Source organism: Pithys albifrons, chromosome 5 (assembly GCF_047495875.1).
Source record: "Pithys albifrons albifrons isolate INPA30051 chromosome 5, PitAlb_v1, whole genome shotgun sequence".
In the NCBI taxonomy this organism is placed as follows: domain Eukaryota; kingdom Metazoa; phylum Chordata; class Aves; order Passeriformes; family Thamnophilidae; genus Pithys; species Pithys albifrons.
In genome coordinates this window covers 48,433,038-48,459,896 of record NC_092462.1, presented here as the reverse complement: position 1 = coordinate 48,459,896, position 26,859 = coordinate 48,433,038, and the positions used below count along the sequence as shown (strand labels likewise).

Below are 26,859 nucleotides of genomic sequence, written 5' to 3'. Positions count from 1 at the left end.
TGTTTTCGTATTCATAGTGAGAAATGCATAAATGCACTGTTAGCACTGTTTGTGCCTGGTTAAACTGAGCTGATACTTTCACTTTGGTAATAACCAGTCTTCACAGCAGTTAATGCCACCAGTAAGGTTCTTCCCTTGAAGCCCATTCCTCACACCCAAACGCTGACATTGTGCTCAGTAATAGACACCTGCTGTGACATAAAGGATTCAGAGTGTCTCCCACCCAGCCATGCAAGAGTATGAGGAAGGCAACCATAGGGGAGAAAAAGGGAAAGCTTTTATTCATCTTCAATTCATTAATTAAAGGAACCAACTGAGGCAGACTACATATGACTGCTTATCTTTTTCTTCTAGATCTGCTAATGTATCTTCCTATGTAAAGTGAAGTTATTTGGTACTGGAAATTATATGAAACTCATATAAATCATGTGTTCCTGGAAAGATGAGCTTGGGGAAAATAAGAACTGAAGCTGTTGAGGTGTGGAGAGAGCGCTCACTGGTCTAGCGTGCCCTCGGAGAAAGGATCCAGGAAGATCCAGGTGTTCAGAGGGCTGCTGGTCCCTCAGCCTGTGCCACAAGCATCTCCCAGAGACAATAAGGACACATGGCTACAATCTCATTAGAATGAGGACTGCTTGAAGCTCTTATGTCACAGTGGAGCAGCCAAATGCATCATGCAGGGGGGTGAGTGAACTTTAACAAGGCAATAGAGTTATCCACTATTTGTTAAAAAATTATTAAAAGGAACATTTTATCAAAACATAATTAAAATGTTGTTGCCATATATATGCATTGAAAATGGCTGTCCTATTTTTCTTCCTTAAAAATTTTTACTTGATTTTACATTACACAAAAATATTCAAGGAAATTAACATCTCCAGATACATGGTCTCCAATGTCATATATTTAGCCACGTATAATAAATGTTGTTTGACATCCGGCCAGTGTATTTAGATGACAAATCTTATTATTTTCTCCTACTGTATCTGAGTTTTCAATTGAGATTACACTATATTTTTAGCATTTCTTTGTTTATCTGACACACAGAACATAACCCAATCTAATGTAAAATGCCTAATCCAGCTCATACGAAAGAATAAAGAACAGAAATATAGGTAAACATCATAGAGCTTCTTGGGAAATGCATTTCTGAAGTGAGAGAAATTCTGGTGGAGCCCATGTACAGTGATTGTGAACCCTGTTCCTGAAAACCTTTTCTTGGTTTCTTTATATGGACACTATAAATTCTATTTAAAATGTTTTAAAAGAATGAATTTGTGATTTATTTATTTCACTCATCTCACATTTTAAATTTCTGTCTCCATTCTGCAGTTAAAAGCTTACGTTCTAATAGCCCGGGAATTAATTTGAAGATACTTCAAACGTATTTAATTGGAGAGGAAATTTTTGAGTGTTTTTCAATCTAGTCCTTTGATAGTCTGATGTGCCATAAATCTTACAGTGTTTTAGCTATAAATACAATATGCAATTTGACAGCTATGTTTGATTTTGGTTCCCTAAATGATTCTGAAGGGACAACCAGAATCCATTCAGACAGGAGCAAGGACCTCCAGCCTTTGATTTACTTCACTTTTGAGAAAGCAATTGTGTTTGCTAATGAATAACTTCTGAAAAATCAGCAGACAACAGGAACCTTTCAATTCTCTTACAGGATTTTAGATCTCCTTAGTAAAATCCTTTCCCACTCCAGCAGTCATATGTAAAATCCCAAGCTAAAGGTTTGTTGTTCCCTGATGCAAAAGGTAGTTCAATTCTGGTTGATTTTTATTCTGTTCAGTTTTAGCGGTTCTTAGAAACATTGACAAGGTCAGTGCCTTAAGGAGGTACAACTCAGTCATGCAGTTGTATGTAAATTCCAGCAAGACAACTCACCATCTGCATGCAAAACTTGTTCTCTCAAGTCACCTCAGCAGTCAGCCCAGGTGCTGAAATACTCTCTGAAGTCCCTTAAAATGCAGTGACTCCATTCAAAGAAAAAAAAAGCAAGCATCAGCAGTCTTGTCATCTGTAAGAATACAGGTACCTGACATTCAGAAGCATGCTGTGTAACAACCAACATCAATACTCAGCCTTAGTCTGGCTCCAGCTGAAGTCAAAGTTGAATGGAAGCAAGATTAGCTAGGGAGTTTATTTTATGTAAAATATAAACATGTTAACAGAAGAAAATACTGTTTTCTTATGTACAACCATAATAACCAACATGAGCTTTTTCTTACAGTTCTGTAGGTAGCATAGGGTTTAAGTACCGGTACATGATGATTAAAAAGAGCAGATATTCAACTCTACATGTACACTGTGTATTGTATGCTTTACTAGAAATTCAGTAATTTTTTGTATTCCAAATTGTGTTCCTAATAATTTTACTACCTCTTATTCCATTTAAAAAACTAGCACAAAATATTTAAGTAGTTTTATTATGACTGCATCATTTTGACAAGATAGAGAGGGACTATGTATTTACAGATACGCATATTCAAAGCCTCTGATAAAACAGCTCATTCCGTATTTCTTTCTCTTCTCTTTCATCTTCCTCCTACCCTACATTCAGATTCATATAGGATGTGGTGACTTTACTCCTAAAGCATCCTGCTAAGCTATGGAGCTTGTGTTAAGTCTTCCTTAACAAAAGCCATTGAAGCTAGAAAATTGTGTCCAGGAAATGCACTGTAACCTGTAACACAGCTGCCCTGATGTTGCTCTTTCTGTTAGAATGAGAATTGAGAGAGAACCAGGAAACAATTTAGTATGTGAACAGAATCTGTCTTGGGACATTTGCAAACATGAACACCATTGCAAATACAAACTGATGTTCAAGCTCAAACTCTTTCAGGAATGTGTGTCTACTAATGAGATTTTGGGGACAGGGAGAGAGGGGTTGTACATATTTGTTAATTATCCACTGTCGCAGGCAAGATGCTTTGGTGAACTGCAAGGTGTCTTCATAAAGCTTTTACTCCTGCCACCTTGGAACCCCTGGGAGAAATGTTAGGATTATTTGGAGGATGGGGCACCAGCTTCATCTGGGTACAAGCTGAGTGTTAGGAAGCTGCATGTCAATCTAGCTTCTTCTGCAGACCTACTGTGCTATCACAGAAAAGTCACTTACTCTTTCATATTTGTGCATACAGTGAAGTTGCAACCTGCAACAGCCTTCATCAGAAGCATTAGGCTGTTAAGCTGACCACTGTGAATGGCACACACAATTAATTTTACACAGTACAACAGTGCAATAGTCCCAGTTTCGATAACCAAATGAAGCAGAATTTATTAAGGAACTATAGTAACTCTGAGATCATGAATAAAGGAAGTTATTTGCAGTTTCATATTAAATCATTCAGGCAAAGCCAGCAAACAAACCTCCTGAGGGGTAAAGAATCGTTAGTATGTAAAACGGTGTGGGTTTAGCCCAGATGGTCCCATCAGGTGGGCTCGTAGGTGATAGGTGTTATTTGACCCTGTATGCTAAAGGAGTGTGTTACTGGAATAAACCTTACAGACAGGTTCAAGCAATCTCTTTGAAGTAATGCATGTTAACCAGAAAGAAATTTAAAGTGTGTCTATTGAGGCTGGCCAAGGGCTATTTACATAGTAAGTGCCATGTTAAATTGAGAAGAAACAGCTCAGTATCAGAACTGATGCAACAGGAAAAAGCCCAGGTTTTTTCTTTGATCAAAGAGAATACAATGTTTGAAGCACTAGGAATAACTCTTGCATAAACAACACAGAAAGTCATTGACTTTCTGATATGGACTCCACAGATGCTGTCCTCTAAAAGACATAATCTTGCTTTACATGGGCCCAAGTAGAGAGAAGAAAGATTTCTCTCCTTACCAGAACTCACACAAGGGCCAGGAATAAATGTGGCTCTTAAGATTATTCATACTTGAGATTGTACAGATCACTGATAAAATGGCAAAGAGAGCAATACCTGTATCATCAGCAGACTGACACCTAACTCTGTGTTTGGTAGAAGAGAATTCTCCTGTAAGAATTGGACCTTTTCTAAATTCTAGTCATTGATAACTGTGTCACAGATTAAAGTACTGCAGTCATTATCAGATGGATTAGCAGGTAGATGCAAAAAAGGCTGTTAAATGTGCACTGTGAGTGCAGCTTGTCAGGTACACACTGCTGGGTGTAGAAGACATAGTAAATACTGCATCCTTCCTATGTATGAACAAATATGTATGAGAATACTTGGGCTTCCCAAATTTATAATACAACTCATACTACAAACCTAAAAATGGAAATTGGGTTATAACTAGAGACATTGGATCACGAGCAAACAGCTGCAAAAGAAGTAAGATAAAGGCAAAATATTAAGCTGATTGGAATTTCACAAGATTGACATTGTTGCTTAAAGTGCTTGGGTTGATTACATTTTAAAAAAACAAAGTACATAAAAATTAAAACAAACAAGATAATATTAACCACATAAGTTATTATACAAATACAATAACAGACTAAAGGAATAAAAAGAAAAATAAATTAGAACAAACACTGGTAGAAAGTACTAGCAAAGAATAGGTACACAGCCAAAACTTGTCAAAATTTCTAGTATTCATTCAGCTGTAAGATCCTGCTTTACACCTCTCAGCCACAAGCAACAAAAAAGAGACAACACAAGAAGGGATCTGCTGCTGCGAGTCACCGAACCTCTTAAACCTGGCACCTGCAAGTTGTCTGCTCAGGTGCCAAGTACATGTTGTTGTAATAGATGAGTGAATGAAATGTAATGTCTGAAGATAAAAGACAGCTTGCTCTAGCACTTTAGGACCCACCTACTGCTTTATTTTCTTTACTCCAAAGGAACAAGACTTTTAATACATGATGTAGTACTCTGAGGTATCTAAATTATTAAAATAAAATTGAGAGGAGTATTTTTGGGACTTAATTTAAAAAAAGGTGTTCTTCTTCATTGGTATGGTTTTTCCATTACTCCCCTCTCCTGCCTCCCTCTGCTATGTCCTCAAAGTAGAAAGTACATAAAATCCTGAAAGCCTGTTCTGGGAAGCATAAAGGTTGAGTTCTGAGCTCATCCTCTAAAATAACAGATTCATCAGCACTGCAGTGCTTCACTGGGTTCAGTGGAAAAACAGCACAAGACAAAAATGCTCTTTTTTTTTCTAAGTAAGAACATATTGGTAAGATTTATAAATAGACAATGCATCTCAGCAACAGCATGTGAAACAAGTAGAAAACTTCAACTGTCATTAGGCCTAATATACTTAACGTGACACTAAAATTTAGTCATTTTAGGGAAGCACAGGATACTATTGAGCATTTGTGCTATCATTTTATATTCTAACTGCTGGCTGAAAAGCTTTTGTTGTCTTAGGTATTTTTGATTCTTTCATAAGGGACAGGAAATCTATGCAAAGCACAAGAGAAAAAGGATTATACTTTATTTAATCAACTAAAATACTTTCATATGATTGTGGGGATCCCAATTCTGCAAAACTTGTGTGAATGTGCTTAATTTGACAGAAGAGAGTTCCTCTGCCTAGAATGGCACTATTTATACAGCTGTGATGGACAGCTTTTCCTGGACTGAAGTCAAGACATTCAACACACTGCAGACTAGATTCAATTTATAGAACTGTGACCACAATTTTTTTAAAATCCAAATAAAATGTTTCTTAGTTTAGCTAGTGCTAGCAAAAAGTGTGCATTCCATAATTTTTCAGAGCTGATGTCAGACTGGTGTGATAGCAGTGCTGCAATCTTCTCAAAGGCTAGCACATATTTAAAATGTTTATTCTAGTAATTTTACTCTCAATGACATACTGCAATGATCTGTATGTTTTACAAACTAAAGCTGTCTTGCAGTTGAAGAAAAGATTATTAGCACTTAAATATTAATTCATAGTACTAACATTTTAAAAATCAATTTTCACATAAGTCAATTGAAATACGGAAAATGTTTCCTAAGATTAAACTGATCTAAAAATTAATTGTATGAAAAATTATTTTCATATAAACATATGCCCTGAAGATTCAAATGATACTTTAAGAATATCTGGTTTGGTGCTTGTTTTAAAACCAAATAATGCCCTAAGAAAGTTCAGCAGTAAACTGCAAAATACAGATCTTTGGACCAGCACTGGTTAGTGCTGATCTAGAAAGTGACTTCATTCACAGTGAGGAAACCTCACCCATTTTAAAAGGCAAGTGATTATTATATTTTCATATGGAAATTCTGAAGGCTTAAAAAGAAATCCATGAAAGAGGCATTTTCAGGTTTACCTTTTCAGTGGAAATGCTCCTGGGCCTCAGTGGGAGTTGAAGTCTCCTGCAAGATGTCTGTCTTCCATGTTAGAGACAGAACATTTCATTCTAATATCAATAAAAGAACAAGAGCTGCATCCTAATTATGCTTGTCTTGAGCCTACATACCAGCCTTCATTCATGTGAGTGACCTCTGTAGACCACTACTATTAATCACCTAAGGAACTACTCTAAGGTTACATTCTATGTCTGTTTACTTGCATTGGTATAGTAACATGAAAAATCTCAAATCATGTTAGCTGAAAAGTCCATTTCTGTTTCTCATTCAGTATAAAGTACTACATTGCCTTGTTTACAAAATGGCCCTTGATAAACACAACTGAACTTCAAATGATGTTACAGCAGAAGCTAGTACTTCATTTTCACCATTATTTAAAAAAAGATATTTCACATTCACAGTAGAGTACAATGAATGAAATACAACAGGTAGATGCAAATTTTGTGAGATGAGTATATTTTCTTATAAATACTAGAACCAACCATTATTTCCCATGAAGACGAGTGTTTTTGCTGTTGACATCATTGGAATAGAACTTTGGCTACTGAAGTTCAAGAATTGTATAAAGGAGTGAAAGTGCCAAAGTGAGCAAGGTAGTTACCCAGTGTTACCACTGACTCAAGCCATTATCGATCCCTTCTCATACTCTACTGATACTTTCTTCTACATTCATACTTTGAAAAATTCCAGTATATGAGTTCAGAAATTTTATTAGCCAGTGCATGACTAGTGCCCAGTAAAATCACAAACTAAGCCTTTTGTACTAAGCCTTCTGAAGTTTTTGAAATCAAACACTCCAGAGACTTATCTGTGCTTGTGGTGATAAAATGCTGTCAAATATAACCAAAATGTCAGAGGTGATATATACATGATAGTGTGTAAGCTAGCAGTTGTTATGTACTGTGTTTCTAAGAAATGAACTCTGTCTTAAGAAATGAAAATGGGACCTACTGACATTCAGAAAATTGCAGGATAAAGCTGCGTCTTATGTACAAACAACGCTCATTTAATTGGACTGGGTGATTTGAGTCCTGATGGATATTTTACAATGTAAGCAGTGTTGCAGTCTTTGCAAACTAAGTTAGTTAAACAATGTATGATATCATTTTAACAAAAAGATAGGCTCAATTTCTAGAAACCCAATTTGTCTCTGCATCATGTGTCCCCTCACTCCTTTATTTCAGCGCTCTGTAAATTCTGAAATCTCACCTCATCTGTACTATCTCATGATAAACAAAGTGACTGAACATGCAGAATTACTTAGTTTCAGTGTAATTTAAATCCCTCTATGTGAATTTTAGGCCTGAGGTTACACACTGAAAGTTTTTAACAACTCAAAGTTTAAATGATTTTGGAAGAATAGCTTTTCTGCAGCAGAGTAACATGTAAAAAAATCCCCTATACAACCACAACTCCTGCCATCATGAAATATTCTTTTTCTTACACTTACAATTGGTAAGTATATGTAATGATGTATTTCAAGGAATGCTTTGTAAATCAACACCCAAAACCACTTAGAAAGTTTTAAATAATTTTGCCCTAAATGTAACGAACACTTCCATATAAAATACTACTCTAGCTGGATTGGGTTTAACAGTTGACATCCAAATCTTGTTATCTGTAAATGTTAGTCCATATAAATTCCACTAAAATCTGACTGCAATTAGCTCTTCAATCAGACTTAAAAACTGCAAACAATCCCCCTTTCCTGAAACAAAGTTCTGCATGTAAAAATGGACGGTTATAGTCAATATCACATAGACCATTTAATAGGAGACAGAGTGTATCGTTGTTCAGCTATCCAAGATGTGGTCTGTGTAAAAGTCAGTTCAGGGGAGCCATCACCTTCTTTTGCTGCAGCATTATTGTGCGCAATTATCATATTTTGCCAAGTCACTCTCTTGACTGATAGAATAAAATATAGCCAGACTCTGAATTTTTTGATATATCAGAGGTCAGACCATAGAATTCTTCAATAGCTTGAGCATCTATTTTCTGCAAAATAAATAATTATTTTAATATGCTGTTATATAAAAGAAATACCAAACACAAATTAAATAACTGTACGAGCAGAAAAGACAAATTCAGTTATTTATTTTGGGGTAGCAATTAGCGAATTCTGTTAGCAATTTAATCAGTGAGAGGATAATATTCAGAGTCTGAGCTCTGATGATCTCCCTCGTGGAAGTTCATAGGCATGTTTGCCTCACTGAACCTAACTAAATTAGGCTTTTTGCAATAACAGACAGACTCCTTGAAGTGTAGTAGTGAACACTATTAAAACACATAACATGATCATGTGATCCCATCTTTCTGAAATATCCAGAAACCCTTCTCAAGATATGCCTCATCCAACAACCCAATGCTTACTTTCTTTACCTCCTGGGAAATCACTCAAGACCTTGGTTTTGCCAAGGTGCCACAATGACATGAAGCTGAATGCTTAGGCAGAATCTGTAATATAGCTGTGGGTCAGATACTGCTCTAATTTATATTCAGGCAATCTCAGATCAACTATTGAATTCAGACTTTATTGTAACTTCCCAATTGGTCAAAATTTAAAATTCTACAGCAATGCTAGCTTTCCCTGGTCCAATTTTTCTAAGTGATAGGTTTTAGTGAATGAAATTGATTTTATTAGATATGGAAAACATCCCAAATTAAACCTTTAAAGTCTGATATTAAAAGCATTTGATGTTGCTCTGAAATCAAACAACCCCCTCTGACACTGACAAAGCACAAACTACAGGATTAGTAGTTTTGTTTACAATCGTGCTTCCTAACAGAGTGGAGCTAAATGTCACATTAAAACCAAACAGTGGCTTTTCAAACGAGTAATCTCTACCCAGATCTGGATCGGAATTTTAACCCCAAATAGAGAAGAGAACATAAATACAAAAGCTGTGCTCATGATCTTCAGCATACTGACCTCTACAATGTCATCATCAAACAAGAGCCAAAATCCATGACTTTTCACAATAGTAATATAATGCCCCCGATTCGGTCCACTAGAAGGCAAAAACAAAAATTCAAATCATAAAATATTAGAAAATACTATTGAGTCTGTTCTGATCAGTTGCATGTCTTTATGCAAGCAGAATGTTATGAAAAACATAGTAAACCCACCCCTGGTAGTACAGTAGACATTTAGTCCTTTCACCTTTTTATTGACTTGTTGCAAATCCATCAACTGAAAGCTAACGGTGTTGTTTTCATCTGTGCCAGGACCATTTACAAAATAATCTAAACCATGGAACACTTAATAAGTTGCTCATGTCATGCATCAGCTTTTGCAAATATGTTAACTACTATGAACCCAATATAAGGGAGAAAATTGTTCAGTGTCAACCATGAATATTCAGTTACATACAGTCTTTGAGAAGAGAAAGAACAACTTATATTCCTAGAGCCCCAAGAATTCTTCTCTTAGTTTCATATTTGACAATACCCCATATATGAGAGGCTTTAATAAAGTTATCACTTTCATTGCCTTGCAGGAGATCAGGGTGATCTGTTGTGGGGCTACATGCTAGCAGCTCTCACAGAGTCCTGGCTCTAGAGCTAAGTGGCATGAGGTAGTTTCATTAATTTAAGCCAAACTTGTGACTTGTGGAGACCTGAGACATTATTTCTTAAACAAGTACATATTCACTATGAGGAAGGGTGGCTAAAGGGTTCAGCCCAAGCCATGTGCAAGTCAATGCAGCAGCAGGGTTTAAGCTCTCCCTTCCACTTCCCCCACATTTGCCCTTGGCAAACATCTGGCAATAGTTTGTGATACACACAAAAGTCCATTACCTGCCACAGTGAACAACAACAGCTACCAAGTCGTACATCCGATCTAAGTTGACAGCATCGCCAGATGTGTTGAAGAGACGTAACTCCAGAGGAAACACCACACGGTAAGACAGCTTAGTATACCTGTGCAATTGCTCCATATACTTGAATCTCTTGAGATGTAAGGCAAGAATCATTGGCAGTTTTTTCACTCTCATCCTGTGAAACCATTAGAATGCATATGATAAACACCTGATCAGTTCAAAGCTGTTCTCTCTTTCCTTAATAAGCAATGTCTTACAAAAGCACATTGTAAATAACAACAGTCAACCAGCAGTAGCTTCTAGACTAAGACACATGCTTTTTAATCTGTCTGAAGGTTCCCTGGCCCATACAGGGAATGCAGTTAGGATGTAAGGCTTCTAGATATCCAAACAAAATAAATATCAAGGAGAAGATTTGTCAGAACACAGAAGGGACATGGTGAAACAGCTGGCTTTTAGGGGTGAGTCTAAGTGCATCCCTTAAGGAAAGATGTTTGGAGTGCACCTTAAAGAGATGAGAGCTACCCGTGGTGTGTGTGTGTGGCTTGTAGCAAATGAGAGGTTGTGGTGTATGCAAGGTGAATTGGTGAACCAATTATGTAGTTGCATGTTGGATGTGAGAGGGTATAAGAAGTGTGGATGTTACTGAGTGAGGAGAGATGATGTAATAGGAACCTCTAGGAACTATCTACTACTACTATGAGCTATGAGGATCTGTCTGTTATCTATCATGAATAAACTCTCTTAAGTTGTAAGCCTTCTGATCAAAGCCTTCTTAAATCTGCTGTGCCTGAGCTCTTCTGACCATCAATCCACACTGCGTCCCTGCTCGGGATTAAGGGGCTTACCCCTACACCTGGTGACCCCAATACATGGTTACCCCAATACTGGCTCTTCGCTTACCTCTTCTGTGCCTCCTGTTTACTGCAGCAAGTTTCACAGTAGTATTTCTGTTCACTACATAATGTCTCTGTGTTACTGAAGTCTCTGTAAATAAATATAATTATCAGTTCTTAAAGGATCTGAATACATTTGCCCCACTTGGGCTGATGAACTGGAACCCTGAAAAGACATGCAGGATGAAATTCTCTCTATGCTGTCTGGTCTTCTAAAACATCTAAAGTGACTGTACTGGGATTTGCAAAGAGACTTAAGGTATCTGGCTGCTATGACAGGGCTATTTTACAAGCTGAGGAGCTCCATATAATACAAGAGGGTCAGGTATGTCAAAACAGGACTTATATCTGGTGTCTTACACATAAAGGGGACGCCTAGACTTGAGTGTAGTCACTCAACCCACCAAGCTCCTTTTTAAATTATTTGCAGAAAGGAGAAGCTTTAACTGCACTTGTGTCATCCCCAAATAGCTCACACTTTATAGTGTTCTTCCATGAAATAGGTTTGAATCCTCTTACACAGAAGAAATAAATTGAACTCAGATTTCTGCATCCTCTAACCTCTTGAACCATCATCCAGAAGTTTTTAAATGATACCTTCTCATTTTCTAAAAGGAAAAGCAGCAGGTAGTATAGAAAATTTTGTAAATCCTGAAAAAGTAAACACACTGGGAGATGTTTTTGGATTGAACTTTGGAAGTGAGAGAGGCAGAAGAAGGCTGGTTTGATAACATCTCTCAGTTCACAGAAAAGATTTGTTGGAAGTCCCAAAGCTGATATTCTTTGGAGAAGAATTTTAGGTACCTAAAAATTCTTAACTGTAAAACAAAGAAAAAACCCTAAGGGATTAATTTTTTTGCTACCTCTAGTATTACATTGCAGCTGAGGTGTTACATTGCAGGTGTTTTAAGAACTGTAAATGCAGACATAAGCACAAATAACATGAATTTTCTGTTTAAAGAGATGAGAGAATTCTTGGTGTAATATAAATGCATAGTTAAAAGTCAGGATCAAATTGACTCGTAAACTTTGCAGCTCCTAATGGAAATAAAAATAATGGATATATACTATATCAGTTATTGCACTTCTGTTGCTTCAGGCCCAAGTGTCTACCCTGTGGATTTAGACTATGCCAGAGGCTTGTATTCTTCAGACATCTTGAGCACACAAGTGTCTTTTACATTTTGAAAAACTACAGACATAAAAGAACATTCATCTGTAGCAACCAAGAAATTCATTCTACTTAAATGTTATCTTGCACGTTTTTCTCTATTTTATGTTTTCAATGCAGTAGTACTTAAAGCTGTTAACACACAGCAAAGCAGTTGTGAAAAACACAGGAAGCAGCAAAGTTTCCAAAAAGAGTAATAACTTGGATCTTCCCATGGAAAGAAATCACAAAAGCACTTATGCGTTGTTTAATAATGCATAATACCAGACAGCAATGAGAGGATATCCATATTCTAACTGAATATCTGTTTTCTAAACAGAGGTAAAAACACTGCTAGTGTAAAACACAATCAGGATAGATCATAGGTGATAACTCTCCTCCTGTTCATTCTGTAAATTTCACCCCAGTAAAATGAAAAAGAGGATTTTCCTTTCCTATATTTCCAGAAGGAACAATAGGTGAACTTCAAAATGCATGTCATGCTGCTGGAGTAAAGGCAGATACTACACTGGGATGAATAAACAAACTTTCAGAGCATCTATTCTCCTCAGGATTGCTTAGATCTCTGCTGGAATATTACGCCTGTTTTAGGCAGCTGCACTTCAAGAAAGATGGAATTCAAGAGAGAGGTTCAATTGGAGAGTAATGAACATGAGCAGAGATTTAGAGAAGATAGCTTGAGAAGGAAAAGTTGAATGACCTTAGGCAGTTTAAATTAAAAAGAAAATAATTACATTCTTTCTGCATGTGAAAAGCTACTGCTAAGGGGTAGGGGGCAAGCCCTGGTTTATTTCCAGAGTACACAGCACAAGTAAAAATAGGCTTGAACTGAAACAGGGAAGATTCATGTTACACAGCAGAAAAAACTTAGTAAGATCAGGAGAGACTTGGATAAGCAATCAAGTTACTGCTGCTAAAAAGGACTTCTAGGACAGGTTGGCTAAGCATCCTATCTGATGTGGAGATAGAGGCCACTTTCAACTCCCCCATTCACCTGATGGTTGCAGTAGTGCAGATGCAGTTCTTCCACATCTTAAGCTACAGACAGTCTGTTCAGTAGTAGAAATGCTATTGATACTTTTACTGAAGTACTCTGCCTCTGCACAAAATGACCTTTCCAAACAAAACATTTCCAAGAAGCTTAATCACCAAGAAATTAAATATAAAATGGGAGAAATCTGGAGGACAGATGATAACTTATGTACAGCAGCAGTTTCTAACAAGTTCATGAGACTCAACTGTATAACAAAAAGTCAGAACTCAGTCCCCAGTAACTGTATGACATAGAAACAAGTAACAACTCAAGTTAGGAAGGACTTCAGAAGATGCACACTTCAGCCTCCTTGCATCAGTGTGATTTCAAATTTACTTGCAACACCACAGGGAAAGGTAATGCTGACAAGTTCAAAGTAGCAGCTTCAGTGAGGAGGCAAAGTGTTCAACCAAAAGTCTGTAGTACCAATACTGATTTGACTGTTGGTGGCTATGAACAGACAAAGAGATGACAGGAGAAAAAGAGAGAATAATGCACTGCTTTCCAAAGCTGCTCTTCAGTTTGCTCAGTTTTTACAGTAAGGCTAGTTAGTGTGGTGTGGACTACTTGAGGACTAAGGTCTGCTAGAGTATGCTACAAGAGACTGAGCAGAGACTGAGAAGGAAAAAACTTACTGGATCTAGCACTTTAAAATGTAACAGAAGTTACTTAGTACAGTTGTGTGTTATCCACAGAGAAGTCACTGCTTTCTGACTCAGGAAATGGGTTAGGACCTCGCATGGTTTCTCTGCTTGGGATGAGATGCCAGGCAATCCTTCCTAGTCATTCCAGAATAATTGATAAATGCAATTTCAACCTTGGCAGCGATTTTGGAGTTTGAAAGAGTTTGATCACTTGATAATCATTACCTTAGAGCAGCAACATATTGTCTTAAATACAGGTAATGGTTTATTCTATCAATGCCAAAATGCTGGATATCTCTCAGAACAATCACCTATGCATGTCTGAAAATTATCTTGATCTCTAAAATTTTTTTTAGCAGTTAAGAGCATACTAGGAGCAGAACTGAAATTCAGAATAAAAGACTTTTCTAGATAATTTTAGGATGAGACACAAAATAAGAAATGTACAACAGAAGAGTTTTGAAACCTTTGGCCCTCTATGGACTCTAAGCACTCATTGTGCAAAGCACACACCTAGCTTTTAATATACACATAAGTTCTAATCAAGAAGGCACTTGAGTAGAAGCTTAAAGATAAGCACACAAGTCTCTTTGTTGACAATTATTATTCTGCAGCAATTCTTCTAAATGAAAAGGTAATCAACTGTTTTCCCCCAGAGATTATTTATATTTTCTTTCAAACACACACATTGAAAGAGAAAGTGAGTAAAACAAAGTACATTAATGTATATTTTCTCATTAGAGAAAACATTCAGTTTAAAGTATTTTTCTTCTGCTTAGGCAAAGTTCAAACCCAAATGTTATTCTATTTTTCTGTACCAATTAGACTTGGAAATTTTAGCAGCTACACAGAACTATCTGCCAAAAAGATCCATTCATTTACCTTAGACAGTGTGTAATCGATGTGTTCTGCTCCACATCAACAGAAAGGTCAAGAAAATCTTCATCTTTGCTACTAACCTGTTGCAAAAAATATACATGTAAAACAGAGATGCCATACATCTAAATGCTGTTTATATCTCTAGCAAACACTAAAGGATAGAACAACTTCTGCAAAAATAAATTACTCAAAAATAAATAATTTCAATGCTTTTATTTTTTTTTCTAGTTCAGTGTGACTGTATTTATTAGTAATTCTACCAATCCAGATTTCATATAATTTAACTTCTGTCTGTTCCACTTATCCAATCCCACCAACCATGGACCAGTGATGACAGCCTACGGTTCACTAAAGGTCAACCATCATCCCCTGTATAGCTGTGATTGGTGCATTACATTCATCCCCCTCAGTCTACTGTCTTATTTTACTGGAATTTTGTTTATACTTTGTATAATGTATTAGATAATATAATCACAGTTTATTCCTATATAATTATTTTCACTACTAAGGATGTAATGAAGATATTTTCCAAATATGCCTCTGTCAAGAAAGACCGTATTTAACTGTGTTATCTTTTCTTTCCAGTGAAGCATTCAAAAGGTTGGGTTTATATTTCTGGTTGACACAGCTGCATTTTCTTATTGAATATTCTCCCTGGTCAATACTATTGACTAAAACATTTAAAGATTGGAGGTAAAAATGACAAAATGATAATATTTTTCAGAATTATTTTGATATTGCCAATCTCTTTTTTAGACAGAAGTAGAGAGAAAAAAGTATAATGAGTTTTTATTTAAAAAATTCAGGCCAGGTATTTTCAGACTGACACACCCTGATTTTTACTTTAAAATTTATTTTTCATTAAGAGTGTTTAATCTTGAAGGTGAAGTAACAGTAACAAGAAAATCAGGCAAATGGATAATTCTTGTAGTATTTCAACTGAGTCAAAAGACTGCAGAATTATTTACTGCACATGAATTCAGTAATATTCATAACAACCAATTTTGTTTATAAAATGTTGCATGAACATCCCGTATTTTGCCTCCTATGGCTTCATTTCCTTAGAATAACTAAATCAGATGGTACAGTAGTGAAGTTCAAATCAAGAACACCCATGAGGGGTTGAATTCATCATTCTGGTGAAAGTCCCCCTTGCCCAGATTTTTGCAATTCTATGAATGTAATACTTTCAGCTCCTACTTGGAGATCCTATAAGCTTGGTGAATGCACCCCGTATCAGACTTGGATCCAGAGGAACACCTTCAGCAGGATGTATTTTGTTATTACCAAAGATGTGCAGAGGCTCATCACACACTCAATTGAAATGAGTAGCAGTTATTGAAACAAAATTCTTCCCTGAGACATGACTTGACCCACAGGGGACAGGAAGCCACAAAATTGGCAGCAGTCAACTGCAGTATAAATATACAGCTAAAATTTGAAAAATAAAGCAACAAAGCTTGAGAGAACATTGTGTCTCTACAGCTGAAACTAGAGTTCTGTCAGACACACTGTGTATCATGAAAGAGGTTAAATACTTGAAAAAGTCTTTGGCAAGTATAGTGTTTCATCTGAATACCTCAAAGAATCTAGAAATTTTGTTATTGATACCAGCATATAAAATATTTACTGAGAGGGAAGATGAGCTACTTAGAGCTAGAATAACACAGCCGAAAACTAAAGGTTGCTGAAAAACCAGATCAAACTGCACTCTTTGTAAGTGACAATAAGAACTGCTGGAATCTGAAGGATTCTTCATGCCCTGCTTATGAGTATTTTAGCAAAGGAGCATCTTTTAATTTGTTTTACTGATTCCTGAAGATTTCAATAATCCAAGAAAAACAAACTGGAAAAGTATCCTGAGTAGTAGGCAGTATTTCTGCATTCAGAGGAAGCTACAGACACTCTTTCCTGCAGCAGCAATACCTCGTGCTATATTTTTCCATAAAGCTTGATCACTTTGAATTACAAGTAGGGAATTGTGCAGTTTTGCTGTTACCCATGGACACATCCCCACTTCACTACAGTTTGTCTGAGTAAACACTAGACATTCATTTAGAATTAGGCCACAACCATTTAAAGAAGGTTGTCAGTTAAAAAAGAATCCTACCCTTTTACTTATTTTAACTTGCTACTATTACCTGGGGTTTTTAAATTGAAATAGATTAAATAATTAATTTTCAATATCTTTCTCATGTTTTCACTTATACAAGCTTGTTCCAAACTTGTTGCAACACGATTTTTCATGTTGACTGTCATTGTATCTCTTCTCCCCACTTCCCTCTTCTGCCCCAAGTCCCCGGAAAAGGAATATTTTCTTGGAATACAGATCTGTTCTTTATGGTTAAAAATACCAGAATAAGTTCTTTTACACATCTGGTATGACCTGGGCAGAGTTCATCTCACCTAACTTCAGCTATCTAATGATATTTAACCTCAGCTTGCTGTCTGAAGATACCTTCTCTGGGCACCTTCTCCCATCTTAACACAGCTAATCTAAAGTTGTGTTTTCTTTAGAGGAAGCCCTTGGTAGCAGTACTGATCTGAGTAAAACCACATTTTTCTTAGGCCAGAACAGTTTGTTGACCCAGTTCATAGCACTGCTGCACCAACAATTGCAACAGCTTGGTAATGCCATGGAGCCAGGATGAGCCGTATGGAAAAAAATACCTGGTACTCATAAAAACACTGTTCCAGGAAACAGCTTAGAGACAGATGGAGTTTCCTGCAGAAGGTCCTTTATAATCTCCATCATCTACAGAAGGAGTTGAGAAAACTAGTTCATATTTAATGCCTATCAACTTTACCAAACAAGGGTTAGGTGAGGTTAATTCCAAACCTTTTTGGAAGGTCAGTGTTGCTGTTTTCCTCAAACCAGATTTTTTTCCTGTGTCTGTGTTACTCTTTCATATAGCAGCCTCACAGGGACAATTTCAAAAAATTATTTCTTTTCTCTTTCAGTAGAAGAATGTGATTGAAAACCACAGAAATCAATAGCAGACTTGCAATCAAGTTTCCTAACTAAAACTAATTTTTACTTGTACTTCAAACATAAGATATTCCAAACTGACATTTAACCTCTAGAAAATATTAGGGAGATAAAATAAAACAGTTTGTTAATAATGAACAGGCTGTATACCAGTCACATTTTAAGACTGAATTAACATAAATTCATCTTCACATTTCACTTATTCATTGAATATGATGTGAATACCTTGCCTCAAAGTTACAGTAATAGGGAAGGGTGTTGATTCACTTGCAAGAATTGTAACTGCAGAGATATGTATTAGGACAGCAAAACCTGGCATATGTTAGCCAAGTAATGCTTAGAAAAATAAATTTTTAGAAAAGAATATACTCACTTCAAGAAGTAAATTCTACAGGAATATCCACAATTCTCAGATGTCTGAAAAGATTCATATATTTATATATATAAAATGCATCTATCTATTAATGGGCAACAACAACAAAAAAAAATTTATCCCAATGCTTACGGTTTCACAGTTCAAACATCTAGTTTCGTTAGTCAGTGTTCCCTGAAAAATTTCATGCACCCAGGTAAGTTCTTGTTTATTGTTCTCTTCAGCTTCATTCATGTTGCCATTTTTCAGTTTCCCATTTTGCTTTTCCTGTTTCTTTTCCTCCTGCAAAATGTCTGCAATGGTGTTGAGCAGGTAATTTAAAAACTCATGTGCATCCTGCTGCATGTAGTTGTCAAAGAGATCTGTGAAGGAGAGAGTCAAGATTTGTACAGCAGAATATATCCTTTTCTTCAAGAAAGAAAATTATTTTTTTCCCAAATACATTTCCTGACCATTGCTCAGCAAAGTATTAGAATCATGCCAAAGAAGGCTAGTTTTGCAGCCAGTCATCCTGGCTTCAGTGAAGGTACTTTGGGAGAAAGCTTCCACTCACCTAACTTTAGCTGTCTGGAAGGTTACGCTTGTTGGAGCTGGGTGTGTAGACTCTCATTACACTCAATGAAGAAAGCAAGAGGGTGACTCATCCCAAATGATTTCCTTACACTAGATGCCTAACTGTAGGCAGCACTGACTCCCATTCATATATTCCAAGTCCCTTAGACACTTAGGAACATTGCAGAGTTTTGACAGTAAGACACATGCCCAGGAAAACTAAAGACCTTGTATGCTGACATAGTAGTGTATTCTGTGTGGCCAGGATGGAGTTATCTTTCCCATACCTTAGCCCATAAGGTGCTGTGCTTTGTATAAGTGGCTAAAAATCTGTTGATAATGAACCAGTGTTTTAGTTGATGCTGAGCAGTGCCCACACAGCATTAAGGTGGTCTCTCCAACTCTCCTCCTCCCCAAAGGCTAGTAGGCTGGGTATGGGAAAGAGGTTGGGAAGGGGACATAGCTAAGGCAGCTGATCTAAACTGGCCAAAGGGATATTCTATGCCATGAGACTCCATATTCAGCAATAAAATGTTAAAGAAATATGGAAGAGATGGGGGAGGGGCAGGAGTGCATTCATTTTTAAGATATGTCTTCCAAAGAAACATCAATGCATGCCAAGGCCCTGCTTCCCAGGGAGATGCTGGGAATCATCTGCTGGTGGGAGGTAGAGAACAAATGTCCTTTAGTTTTGCTTTGCTTCTACAAGTGATTTTTGCTTCTCTGCTTTTTCTTTTTCTAATTGAACTGCTTTTTTCTCAACACACAAGTTTTTTTCATCTTATTTTCTCTCCTTGTCCTGCTAAGGTGGGGAGTGAGAGACAGGCTTGGTAGGCACCTGGCAGCCAGTCGCGGTTAATGTACCTCAAGTAGTAACAATAACACCATCTAAAAAAGCTCATTTTTCACACACAAGTCTGATGAGCAGAGACTTGTCCTCTTCCATAAGAAATGCTTGCAGGAGGAGGAGGGAATGTCCCACTGCTGATTTAGTACAGATTTTTCCAGTGAAGGCTTAACTTGCCCACCATGTCAAAGAAAAAAAGAATCTGTGTTCCCACAAATGTGTATTTTTATTCCCCTGCTCCTGAAAAATCTCACATAGATTTCCTCAGAAAATATTGTACAGAACCTTCAGCCTTGTAGTGTCTAGCTTGGACATATGAGCAGGTTAAAACATGCTGACTCTAGCCCTAATTTAAAAAAGCTGAAAACATAAGATCCAGTCTTTAAAAGTGATCCCCAACAGTGTGGGGGCATTTATCACTAGATGACTCAGAGTTAACTTTGTCACAATTTCAAGCGTCTGCTCTGAAATGAACAGTCTGCCCATTTATATGCTGTCACCAGGAAGCAATTTCTTTCAGGTGTTTCACTCCTACTTTGTCTCTTCTTTTCAAGCTCCTTGGTTTCTAAGCATACCACCCACACAGATATGAGCCTGGGCCAAAATGGAGCTGTGTGGCAGGCTTTTCTATCTCAAGATGTTCCTCATATCCCTTGGACAGAAGTACTACAAGATTAGGCATATGCTATTGCCAACCTAATGCTCAAAAGGTGTTTGATGCTTCACAAAGCAAGACTGTGTCCACCACTTCCAAGAACAAGAGCAGCAGTTGATGTGCAGTGAACGGTACACCCCAAATACATCCAGTTGCTTATCCTTCAGGGTGTTCTGGAGTAGTGGTGCTTGTAGCACTCCTAGGTCACACAGCTTCTATAGTGGCAATTGCCCTCAGTGTTTTTCTCTGCCATACTCCACAAAAAAAGGATTTTAAAAATTACAGCAGTGTCACCCTATACCCAGCACTGGCTCACTGTACAGTATGGTCTGTCCCACCATGCTGTGTAAACATGATTAACTCATACACCTCTGGGAGCATATGAAACCTGGTATGGTTATTTCAAGTATAATGTAATGTACAAAGATACTAAAATATTAATATCTAAACCCCACAAAGTACTAAAAGCAATTTACAAGTCTAACCTGTACATCTGATTTCTATGATCCCATTGCCCAACATATATTTATACTTTCTGATCAATGCATGAATATCTTAGAGGACTCCAGTTTTACACTTACCGTTCTCTTTTCGTAACCTTGATATGAACTTCTTTGGTGGAATAACTCCAACTTTTTTCTTCTGAGTAGCAATACTGTGGAAAAGATCTGCCAGGCAAGTCAAGAGATTTTCCTTCTTTTTCTGTTGGGCCTTGTATGATAATACATTTTCCCGAAATGGCCGACAAAAATACAATGCCTGCAGCACGGAGTTACAGTAGCAGGTGTTCCCAAACTGCCATGTAAAATTAAAAACAAGCTTAATCCCTGAACATCACAATAATATTGATTGCTTCACTCAGCTTCTGACTTCTGTATCCCTGCCACAAAGCAGCCATTTTTGCATGCAGTGGCTGTAGAAATATATTTCCACACTCACTCCTGACAATTCATAGAAAAAACTATGGTGTTCTAAATTAACTAGGATATAAAGTGACGGTTTCCACTTGCAAGAGATATATTTATTGTAGTGGATCTTGTTAGGTTTGTTTCTATATAATAATATGCTCCTCCTGGGCTCTATCTTACTGCTCAGTAGCAGAAGGACCAATGTTTTCAGTAGAAAGAATTACTGTATCTGTGTTATTTATATGGGAATAAACAAGTGATTAAACAGCCTTCTTACTCATTCTCTCTTTAGTCAAATAAAAGAGCTCCTCCTAAGAGTTCCCAATATAGAATGCTGAACCTAAGCTTGTACATACTTCCATCACTTCCTTCCTGCCATTTAATGGCTAAAATAGACTTTTAACTTTATTGAAGTGTAAGTTCTAATCCCTAGAAACATTCATAGAATAGTAAACTGTTCTCTCTGAGGGTGTATGAAGCTGTCTTCAAACATCTGATACAGTTTTGCAATCTACTTTGCCTAAAATTGGAACCTGAGCAGCATTAAAAAAAAGACAGCCTTACCTTAGAATAAGATTGGTAAGAGTCAGGGAGAGAGAAAAACCAAACCAAACAAACGAAAACAAGAAACAAAGCAAAGTTCAAGTAACATCAAAACTGCAGTTCTGTATATGATTTGCCTACTGAACATGGTACTTACATTGACCAATCCAAAGTAGTGTTCATTGATTGGAAACTGCTCTGGGCCAATGTCTTTTTCCAGAGCAGAGGCATTGGTGCCCTATACAAATTAAAAAAAAAAAAGGCAAGAAATTATTTCGAATACTAAGGTTCTAAAATAAAATTACAGAGAGTATCAAGAGAGAAAATATTTTTTCTTTCAGCTAGGATTAGCCAAGCTAATTTTGTGTTACTAATTGGCAAGCATGACAGTCTCATGAGGCAATAAAAGTATTTGCCAGTCTAGGTGGCGGAACTGGCCCAGCATGACCCTCTAGTAACGGCTGATTAGAAGTGAACAGGTCACAACAACAGTGGTTCTTCCCACACCCAACACCCTGTTATTTTTATTGTGTACATGGACACCTGGATTCCATTACTCACTTGCCTTATAAAGATCCTAGTCGATCTTAAGCACAACCATAAAAGTTATCTTGGCTAAACCAATTCCTAGATTTAAGGCATGTTTTCTCAATATTAATGAAACTACTCTGAATCCCTTTTAATTAATCATCAGCCTGTAAAAATACTTGAGCTTCAGACTGGCACACAGTTACAGTAACATCACAGATGTTAAAAGCAAGTGTAATATACCTGTCATTTTGTCCTATCTAACATCAAAGGGCACATAAAACCAAACACTGTTAGACCTCTTAGTCACTACCTCAGTGTGGCAAGTTATGTTTAGCTGTATCTTCACTCCAAAAGCAAAGCCTTTGATGTAACTGCTGGTCTATGCAGTTTTACTATATTAAAAGGCCCATTTTTAAACAAGTTTAATTTACCAAGCAAGCAAGATAGATTGCTGTCAAATGTGTCACCACTCCTACTCACTCTCTAAGCCTGGCTCTATCCTCTCAAGTTCCTCTTTTCAGATGCTTATATGAGTTCCCCTCTCAGTGGTCCCTTCTCAAGGCTGAGCAGATCCAGCTTCCTCTTAAGAGAGATGCTCCAATACCTTAATCATCTTTGTCACCCTACACTGGACCCACTGCAGGAGATCCATGTCTCTCTCATCCTGAAGAGCTCAGAATTGGACACAGCACTCCAGATGTGGCCTCACTAGGGCTGAGTAGAGGTGCAGGATCACCTCCTTTGACCTGCTGGCAATGCTCTTCCTAATGCACCCCTGGATACCATTGGCCTTCTCTGCCACAAGATCACACTGCTGGCTCATGGACAGCTTGTTGTCCAACAGGGACCTCAGGTCCTTCTCCACAGAGCTGCTTTCCAGCAGGTCAGCCCCCAGCCTGTACCGGTGCACAGGATTATTCCTCCTCAGGTGCAGGACCTTGCATTTGCCTTTGTTGAATTTCAAAAGGCTCTTCTCTGCCCATGTCTCCAACCTGTCAAGGTCCTTTTGAAGGGCTGCACAGCCCTCTGGGAGATCAGCCACCACCCCCAGCTTTGTGTCATCAGAAAACTTACTGAGTTGGCACCTGCCCCTTCATCCAAGTCATTGATGGATAAGTTAAACAATCCTGGGCCCAGTATTGAACCTTGAGGGGATACCACGAGTGACAGGCCTGCCAGTAGACCCTGTGTCACTGATAACAGCTCTCTGAGATCTGCTGTTCAGCCGGTTCTTAATCCACCTCAATGTCCACTCATCCAGTCTACACTGCCCGAGTTTGCCTATGAGGACATTGTGAGAGATAGTGTTGAAAGTCTTGCTGAAGTCAAGGGAGGCATTTACTCAGACTTCATCAGCTAAAATTTTCAAAGTAACTGGTAATCAGAGTCAGTAATTCTGATGTCCCTTAGCCATCTCCCCAAGGCCTGATTTTTGTTTCCTTACTGCACCTATCATCACCACTGCTTGCTCTATTAGATTATTATTTCATGTCCGCTCATTAAAGGAAGATTATTTTAGTCAACAGAATCAGCAGTGTGAAACTCAGCACAGATGCTCTTTGAGAATTTACAAGCCTTGAAAGTAAAACATGTTCTTCGAGTTGGCAGGTTCCAGAAAAGCTCCAAAGATTTCGTATTTCACATTCCCTTCTCAGGTCTTTTTCCATTCTCCCCCTTCCTGTCACATACACAAGAGTTCATTGCTCAGACCAAGTGTATGTTGTTTCCCAGACAATCCCCTTGAGATTGAAGTGCTTTACAAGCATAAGGTTTCATGCAAAGCTTTAATAAGGGATACCTTATTTGTTCTCACCAGACTCTGCCAAACTTCAGTGAGAAACTTGGAAAAAAGGAATAATCGATATAAAGCAATTATTGGCTACCTTTCAACAGAGATGACAGAGTGATTATTATGTAAGCCCCATATGAAGATGGGTTTAATTGCTAGGAAAGTCATCCCTGTCAAAGATGCAGAGATTCAGCAAAGCATCTGATGTCCCAAGAGAGAAGAAACTGATAGACATTTGCCTGTCTGATATTAGCAGTGAAGCAGACAGCCATTGTTACCCTCAGAACCTTGTCTGATAAAAGAAAAACACGACTATAGAAGATTAATGCAGCTTCTGAGGAAAACCATCCTCATATTGCTACTCATTGTACAGCATTCAGATCAAAGCAAAGGTTTTCTTTAATTACACTTTTAGCATTACAATCAAGTTCCCTAATGTAAGAATGAAATGGGTTTTTTTCCAGTTTTGTTGAAAGCATTCTCCACACTGAAATAAATTCTCCCTCTACAGTTCATGGAAAATATTATCTCTAAAAAGTAACCTCCTATTCTTTCATAAACTACAGGTATATGCTGTTAGACAAATAGAATGCAAGTGCTCTGCTACTTAGTTGTTCCTACATTACTCATTTGCCTTTCCTCCAAGTCCAGGGTATGTTACTTTAGAGGATGCCAGATGGCTTGACAAATCCTTTCTAGCATCTATATTTTCTCATAAATATTGTGAGAAAGAGCAAGAATCAGGATTTGCTAATTAAAATTATCACTGAAAACCAAACAAATTAATGATGTGCACTAACTGATCTTCATATAAAAACTCTACATTGCATGAAAATTTCTGCAGTGCACACTGTTGAAAAAACATATGCTTAGTAACAGCTCATCATGGAGCTTTAGCTCTCCAAAACCAGGCTGTTACAAATATAAAATGAAGTACTGTGTGCCAATGACCCAAAAAACAGAGGCTAAATTCAATCTTTGGGTAAGCTGATATGACTCCCTTGGACTTCATTAGGAGTTGTGCCTTCTTATATCAAGGGCAATTTCAGTTTGGTTTATTTAAAGGTCCCCAAAAAGATACTATTAAATTAATAGCAAAAGAAGGCTAAGAAAACATGTAAGAAGCACAGAGACCCAATATTTCAAAGAAGGATATATTTCTTACATGAAGAAAAAAAATGTAGGCATACTACTTTGTAAATTCAAACCATGTCACATTGCATATATACATTACATGTTTTGCATATGAAGTATCTTCAATAAGCAGTTGGTATGATGGCAGAAGAAGGAAATTTTTCCAACCAAAGTATACCAGAAACAGTACACCCAAGCCAAGCTTAAATAGGAAAAAATATGTTATTGGAGATGGGTTAAAGATGATTCAGAATTCAGTTTAAACCAGCCATATCAAATACAGAAATATTTGTCTATTGAGGTTAATCTACAACAAAAATAAACCATGACTATTTAACACAGTGTTAAGCATGCTGGTACTTGTTCCCACTGCCAGCAAGACATTTTCACTTCTACAGTGAAAACCTGCTCAGACATTTTAATGCAACCCACTGTCTATGGTTTAATAAATGGGTTTGTGCTTCAGCTAGAAGAAATATTCTGCCAGAGCTGAATGTACTGTAGTTCTATAAAAATCGGCAAGAGTGGCAGTGCACCCACAGAGCCTGAAATGAGGAGAGGCTGCATAAGTCAATGAAGTGAGATTTGGGAGTATAAAATAAATTCATATCGGAGTATAGAGATGATAAAGGAGACTGGCTCCTTCTTAAAAGAATACACTAATGAAGGAAATGCAATGAAGTTACTGTGGTAGCCAGACCTTTTGAGAATGAGAAATAGGTCAATGTGGAAACTCCTACTATGTATTCTGTGGTGCTGGTGAACCTTGATTTCTCAGAAGTTTCACCACTTAATTAAACAATCACTATTCAACACTTTTAAAATGGCAAAGACATACAGCATTGCTCCAAAAATATTCTGGCCATACGACCTCTTCTTATTTTGCTCTAGGCCTTCTAAAGGGTAAGACTGCCAGTTTTCTTTTCAGCTGAAATTTATGATAATGTTGCTAAGAGTTTAATTTTTGCCTTGCATCACATGAAACAGATTAAGTAAAAAAAAACAACCAAAAAAACCACAAATGAAAACAAACACTCCTGCTGTTCCTTTACACTTCAGCACGTAAACAAAATAACAGTTCAGGGGAAAAAAAGACATCAGATTAGACCACTAAATCACATGTAGCAAAGTAACCTAAATACAATTATGCTAGGAGGATGAGAAATGGAATAGAGCTAATACAAAAGATACTGTCATCAGAAGACAGCAAATCAGACTATACTTTGTACTGTGACAGAGCTATAAAAATGGCACTAACTTTCTGGAAATATGAATGTGTTTAATTTAAAGTGAATGAATGCAGTAAAGAAATTAGGATTTTTCATAAGCCACCTATTAAATGGTATCACTAAATAAATAAACCCAGTATGAATAAACAACAAAAAAAAGACAAAATAAGAAATAAGAATAAACATCTTGTTCACAGAAAACCTAAAAAATATAAGGAAAAACCTCATCGAATTATGAAAACAGAAATTTAACAACTATATAAAGAACAAGAAACGAGTGAAGGAAAATGACTGGTCCATGACACAGTATTTCAGATCATATACAGCTATGAACTAGATCTTTTTTTCCTTAGTATTCACAGAAAGTGAGAGCAGCATGCTAGAAATAGAGCTGTTTCCCGAAGGGAGAAACTGAAGACTTAAGACAAACTAATGGTGATGTTTGGGCTGGTAGAGGAAAAATTAGCATAAAAATAGTAATGGCTTTGGGGCTAGGCAGCCTGAGTTTCAGGATTTTGGAAGGCACAGAATATGGGAGGAAAGGGAAAAAGAAGATAA

The 26,859-nt window shown here is 37.2% G+C and overlaps 1 protein-coding gene across 3 annotated transcripts in view; it reads right to left on the bottom strand.

The window, feature by feature from the left end:
• USP46 (ubiquitin specific peptidase 46) overlaps positions 1-26,859 on the bottom strand; it is a 45,915-nt gene that overhangs the window by 9,473 nt on the left and 9,583 nt on the right. For all 3 annotated transcript variants that reach the window (XM_071556493.1, XM_071556494.1, XM_071556496.1), the window contains exons 2-9: positions 21,776-21,856; positions 20,749-20,962; positions 18,246-18,475; positions 14,755-14,831; positions 11,032-11,115; positions 10,106-10,303; positions 9,237-9,315; positions 1,894-8,302 (exon numbers count right to left, since the gene is read on the bottom strand). In XM_071556493.1, coding sequence (XP_071412594.1) covers positions 8,201-8,302; positions 9,237-9,315; positions 10,106-10,303; positions 11,032-11,115; positions 14,755-14,831; positions 18,246-18,475; positions 20,749-20,962; positions 21,776-21,856 — 1,065 coding nt within the window. In that variant the 3' untranslated portion in view covers positions 1,894-8,200. The remainder of the gene's footprint in view (positions 1-1,893; positions 8,303-9,236; positions 9,316-10,105; positions 10,304-11,031; positions 11,116-14,754; positions 14,832-18,245; positions 18,476-20,748; positions 20,963-21,775; positions 21,857-26,859) is intronic.